Below are 5,944 nucleotides of genomic sequence, written 5' to 3'. Positions count from 1 at the left end.
TTTAAGTGGGGGCGTTTCAACATAAGTAAAGGAAGAGGTGGCCAGGAGGCTGCAGCACGTGGGGACCCCCAGCTCATCCTTCCTGCTCCCACTCTGGCCAAGGCCATGGCTCTGCCTCCCCCACCCACCTGGGCCCCGGCTCGCGTGTGTCTCATCTGTCCTGAGTGTCCCCGGGCTCCTTCCTCACTGCTCGGGTCCAGATCCCATGGGGGCGCTGGAGGGCAGTGTGGGTTGGGGGGGTCCCATCCCCAGGAGCAGTGGAGTGGGGACACCTGTGCGTGCCTGTCCCCCACCCCTGCTATAGCTGCACAGTTCCCATAAGCCTCTGTAGCCTGTGTGGGGTTGGGGACATGGCAGGCAGGGTCCTGGCCAGCCGTCAGCTCCCAAGGCCACATAGCTGGGACCACGGGTCACTCAGGCCAGGTGAGGGCTGACGAGGCACGGCCGCTGCGCCCTTTCCCCCATCTGCCCCGGCCAGCGTATAGCTAGGGGCTGCCCCCGAGGCTCTAGTACCATCTTCTCTAGGGCCCTCCTGGACCTGCCCCCTTGACTTCTGAGCCCTTCGCTGCCCTTAGGACGCAGCCTCTTTGGGTCCTGCAACCCCAGGTTCGTTTCCTGTCCTCCAAGGATGCTCTGGGCTGCTCCCACAAACTCCTAGGCTGTTTGCTTAAATGTTGCCTTCAGAGTGAGGCCCTCCCGGCCTCAGTATCAGTAATAATAAAAACTCCTTAGCTGCTGGTGTGTATATTTTACTTATTTTAAAACTTGACTCTTTTCCCTAAACTCTCCAGCCTCTTCCCCTAGTCAGCTGCTACAGGCAGGAATTTGTTTTGTTCAGCTGTTCCGGCGGCTGGGTGGGCGCTGGCTGGCAGGAGGAGCCCATGTGTGTGCAGAGGTGGGTGTGTCTCATCCAGACCAGGCCACGCCCCATCCTGGCTGGTGCCTGCCCACCCCTCTGTCCCCAGACAACCTTCTAGAATGAGCAAAGGGCCTGGACAGGCGATTCACTCAAGAAAGAGGAATGTAGGGGCCCCACCAGCATGGATTGTGTGCTTGGCCTGGTCCTCGTGCTCAAGAAGGCTCTTTCTTTTGTCATGGGACCCATACTCTAAACGTCCTTAATTACATACAGGATCAGAGACAGCAAGTAGTTGCCACGGCTCCACAGTTGCCTGACCCCAAAGCCCGTGCTGTAAACACACATGCTGCAGTCATCAGTGTGGTGGAATTAAAAACAGCCACGAGGCACCCTTTTCCTGTGCATTTTGGGGAACTTGCCCTCCACCTGGCAGCCTCAATCCAAAATTTCTCCCTCCCCAGTTTCCCAGTTGCTGAGAAAGGGCTCCACCACCCGTGCTGCCACCCACACCAGGAACCAGGTGTCCCTGCCCATGTGCTGGCTTGAGGTTCAGCCTCCATCAGTTCTCATCAGGCCCTAGGCCCAGTCTTGCCCTCTGATGCCACATGCTTGGCTCCAGGGCCCAGGTGTGCTGGCACCTGTGTGCAAGGGTGGCCCAGCACGAGGACAGCCGGCAGCTACCCCTCCCCTGTACACAGCCCAGTGTCCAACACAGATGTCAACTGGGCCTTCACTGAGCCTCCTTAGCCATCCCCTGGGACCCGGGGAGTGCCTGCATCCCAGCCTCTGGCTACACCACGGGGCACAGGCCTGCTCCCCTAGTCTCTCCTCTACTTGGTCACATTGCCCAGGATTTTTTTTCCTGTTTTATTTTATTTATTTATTTATTTTTTGAGACGGAGTCTCACTCTGTCACCAGGCTGGAGTGCAGTGGCGCAATCTCGGCTCACTGCAACCTCTGCCTCCCGGGTTCACGCCATTCTCCTGCCTCAGCCTCCCAAGTAACTGACACTACAGGCGCCCACCACCATGCCCAGCTAATTTTTTGTATTTTTAGTAGAGACGGGGTTTCACCATGTTGGCCAGGATGGTCTTGATCTCTTGACCTCACAATCCGCCCATCTCGGCCTCCGAAAGTGCTGGGATTACAGGCGTGAGCCACCACACCCAGCCTGCCCAGGGGTTTTCAAACCATGAAAAGATCAATTATTTGCAGAGCACAAGAGACTCAGCTGAGGCTCAAACCTGGGGCTGCTGGACTCAGTCCCTGGAGGCAGGCCCCTGCCCAAGCCTGGGCCTGGAGGAGAAAGGCCATGGTAAAAGGCCACCTGGGTTAGCCCAGCTCAGCTGAGGCCACAGCTGCTGTCATCCCAGGCTCCCTGGCCAGCCCTGCACTGACACATCCTGCCTACTCCCAGGGAAGGGATTATCACCCCAAGATCTCCAGATAACAGCCGGCACACAGGGCTACAACGGGGACCCACAGACAGGCGTCCCACCCCCCCGCCAGTGGCACCATGGCTTTCCTCTGGATCCTCTCCTGCTGGGCCCTCCTGGGCACCGCCTTCGGTGAGTGTCGGGCCCTGTGGAGGCTGAAGGGTTGTCTCCACTCACTCCCAGCCCCGAGGCCAGCAAGGGGCAGCAGGGTCCCAGTTCCCAGTTTAGTTGTGCACCGCAGTGTGGGCCTGGGCGAGTCACCGGCTCCATCTCTGCTGTGGGCACTGCAAGGCCTGGACCAGGTCATAGCTTCCCTCCCAGGCTCAGCTGCCACCTCGGAGCTCAGGAACTGAGGAGTCCCGCTCCCCTTCCTCACCCCCAACCGACCTGAGGCTCCCAGGGGAGGAGGTGGGTGTCTGGGGGGCCGCCCTGAGGCCTTCAGGAAACCTGCCAACAGTCAGTGGCCCCAGTACAGGCTTGAGTGGTGAGCGTGTGGGCAGCTGGGGCTTGGCACCGTTCAGTCCAAACCTTTCAGGTGAGCCTCACCCTTTTAAACTCCTGCTTACTGAGCACTTCCCGGGTGCCAGGCGCAGAGCTGGCGCTCTGCCTGCTCACTCTTCCAACTCTGTGAGGTCAGAAACTGTGTGATCCCCACTTTGCTGATGGGGACACTGAGTGGCTTGGCTGGGCAGGGAGGGAGCCAGGTTCAAATCCACAGAGTCTGGCCTCCCAGCGTGAGTGCTGGGACTGCACGCTCCACCTGTGTGACTTCTCTGAACTGAGGAGGGGTCAACACCCCATTCCTCAGCAGCCCACAGTCCAGTGCATTGGACTCAATTGTACCCGGAGATTCCAGCACTGGGGAGAGGAGAGCCAGGGCCAGCTTCTCAGAGGAGGGGATGTGGGAGCCAGCCTAGATCCCAGAGACTGGAAAAGAGTTGGGAGTGAGAGGAGGCTGGAGCACTGAGACCTAGATGAGTGGTACCCACCCCTCAGCCCACTCCGGCCCCCAGGCTGCGGGGTCCCCGCCATCCCCCCCCCCAGCTCAGCGGACTGACCAGGATCGTCAATGGGGAGGACGTCGTCCCCGGCTCCTGGCCCTGGCAGGTGTCCCTGCAGGTGAGGGGCTTCTGCAAGGCAGTGGGCACCCTGGGTAGGGGCCAGGCTGGGGGTGCCGCCAGGTGGGAGTTGCTGACCCTCCCCATCTTCCTCCCAGGACAACACTGGCTTCCACTTCTGCGGAGGCTCCCTCATCAGCGAGGGCTGGGTGGTCACCGCTGCCCACTGCGGGGTCAGGTGAGGACCGGGCAGCCTCGGGCTCTGCTTCCAGCCCTGGTTGGGTGGGAGGGGAGCAGGGCATGTTCTTTTTGCTCACCCACAATGCTCTGCCCAGGACCTCCGACGTGGTCGTGGTCGGGGAGTTTGACCAGGGCTCTGATGAGGAGAACATCCAGGTCCTGAAGATCGCTGAGGTACCCAGGCCCCGTGCAGCAGAAGGCAGGGGCAGCGGGCAATGGGGGGAGACCCCTTAGCGGCTTCAGGGACAGGTGCCCAGTGGGGCCGGGTCGGCCTCGTGGTTCCCATTCCGGCCCTGGGGATGGACAGCTCCTTAACGGGCACTAGGGAAGGAGTCGGAGTCCTTGAAGCCTGCAGGTCCTGCCTCCTCCCAGGGCCTCACCCCGGCACTCTGGCCCCCACCCCCAGGTCTTCAGGAACCCCAGCTTCAGCATTTTCACCATGCGCAATGACATCACCCTGCTGAAGTTGGCCACACCCGCCGTCTTCTCCCAGACGGTGTCCGCCGTGTGCCTGCCCAGCGCCGACGATGACTTCCCCGCGGGGACAGTGTGCGTCACCACAGGCTGGGGCAAGACCAAGTACAACGGTGAGGGGCCGCGGGGCTGCCTCTGGGGTCGGGGCTGCCTGGCCGTGGAGTCCCCCGTGACCGTTTGGCTCTAAATTCCAACACGTTCTTACCTGTCCCTTTATCTAAAATCCTCTGAATTTAAAATTCCCCAAATGCAAATAAAATCTAGGTCGGACCACGAGGAGCCTCCACAGGGGGCTTCTGAGCAGTGCCCAACCAGGTGAGCCCTGCCCTGGCTGACCTGCCTGGAGTCGCAGTGCGGGGCTCCCACCCGGGCAGGGCCGAGGCCCCCTTTGTCCCACAGGCGCTTCTGAGGCTCCAGGGGCCGTACCCAACATCGTGGTGATGGTGCAGGGGAGGGCAGGCGTGTCGGCCCGGGTCTCTCCCTCCTAAGTGGGCTGGGTGAGCCCAGGGGCCCTGACCCTCCTCCTGTCCTGCAGCCAACAAGATCCCTGACAAGCTGCAGCAGGCGGCCCTGCCCCTCCTGTCCAATGCCGAATGCAAGAAGTTCTGGGGCAGCGAGATCACCGATGAGATGATCTGTGCTGGGGCCAGCGGTGTTTCCTCCTGCAAGGTGAGGCTGGCCCTGCCCAGGCCCTGGCCAGGCGAGTGGGGTGCAGGGGAGGCCCGGGTTCCCCACCCCTCTGCCCTCATCTACTAACCTTACTCCTTCCTGATGTCAGACTCACCTTGTTGCAAAATTCCATGGCCAATGTCAGAGCCAATGGCCCTTGGAGTTGTGCAGTGCACAACCTGGGCAGTGGATCCCAGCAGGCCAGCAGGTTCCAGCAGCCCTCCCTCCCTCACAAGGACCCCTTGGCAAGCCCCACCAGGCTCTTCCTCCTATTGGTCAAACCAGCTTTACTAAGCTTCCATTAAAGGGCCCCATTCCGGGGTGGCTCAGGCTTCCAGGGGCATGAACCACACAAGCAGCGGCTGGAGTCTTTCGTGACCCATGCAACGCACATGCTGAGCCGCTGCTGTGTGTAGGGTCCTGGCCTGCACTCTGGGAACTATGTCCAGTGGCCCCTGGGACCAGTCTGTCCGGGCTGCCAGATCCAAGTCCCCTTCTCCCTCTCCCAAAGGGTGACTCAGGCGGCCCCCTGGTCTGCCAGAAGGACAGAGCCTGGACCCTCGTGGGCATTGTGTCCTGGGGCAGTGGCACCTGCTCCACCTCCAGCCCTGGTGTGTACACCCATGTTACCAAGCTCATACCCTGGGTGCAGGCGATCCTGGCTGCCAAGTGAGCCCGTGGCTCCCTCAGACCTTGCTCCCCACAGAACTTCAATAAACCCATGGAGCACACGTCGGTGCTGTCCGTCTCCTGTTTTGGGGCCTCCAAAGCCTCACTCCACTCCAGAACTTGGGCCCCCACTGGGCTGGGCTAGGCCAGGCATGGGCGGCGTCTGGGAGGACCCTTCCCTAGTCGCCTTTCCCACCACTCAGGCTCCTGCTTCCCGAAGAGTGGCCAGAAACACACAGGCAGATAAAAAGGGGTGCAGAGACAGAGGGGGGATGTGGCTGGTGGGGACCGGGAGGACCTTGGCCGCCATCCTCAGCACCTGCCCCCCGGTGGCAGGGTTCTCGCCACCCACGCTTGCTCCCTTGCTCAGGGCCCTGCAAGGGGGCGTGGGCAGTAAGGGGGACGAACTCACTCTGGCCCCACACACCTGCCGTTCCAAGGAATCTTCCCACGGCCACTCCTAGGGCTGCCAGACACGCTGGAGCCAGGAGCGTTATCAACGCAAGGACTGCTGAGGAGGGGGGTGGTGGCGAGGTGG

At 61.4% G+C, this 5,944-nt stretch overlaps 1 protein-coding gene across 1 annotated transcript; it reads left to right on the top strand.

Annotated features, from left to right (window-relative positions):
• Positions 1-350: 350 nt before the first annotated feature.
• Positions 351-5,468, top strand: LOC104677859 (chymotrypsinogen B-like). Its single transcript, XM_030924453.1, has 10 exons — positions 351-423; positions 576-606; positions 805-854; positions 2,278-2,428; positions 3,310-3,415; positions 3,513-3,592; positions 3,690-3,768; positions 4,001-4,181; positions 4,604-4,737; positions 5,249-5,468. The coding sequence occupies exons 1-10, from the start codon at positions 351-353 to the stop codon at positions 5,408-5,410; spliced, it is 1,047 nt and encodes a 348-aa protein (XP_030780313.1). The 3' UTR covers positions 5,411-5,468.
• Positions 5,469-5,944: the final 476 nt, after the last annotated feature.

This window comes from Rhinopithecus roxellana, chromosome 20, assembly GCF_007565055.1.
Source record: "Rhinopithecus roxellana isolate Shanxi Qingling chromosome 20, ASM756505v1, whole genome shotgun sequence".
Lineage (NCBI taxonomy): Eukaryota > Metazoa > Chordata > Mammalia > Primates > Cercopithecidae > Rhinopithecus > Rhinopithecus roxellana.
This window is presented reverse-complemented; position numbering and strand designations above follow the sequence as displayed.

Excerpts from the sequence above, each read along its gene's own strand:
- LOC104677859 (XM_030924453.1), top strand. The coding sequence starts at position 351 with ATGGCAGGCAGGGTCCTGGCCAGCCGTCAGCTCCCAAGGCCACATAGC. Across the intron at positions 424-575 it reads CCACGGGTCACTCAGGCCAG|GACGCAGCCTCTTTGGGTCC; the intron begins GTGAGGGCTGAC and ends CGCTGCCCTTAG. Across the intron at positions 855-2,277 it reads TCAGCTGTTCCGGCGGCTGG|GGAAGGGATTATCACCCCAA; the intron begins GTGGGCGCTGGC and ends GCCTACTCCCAG.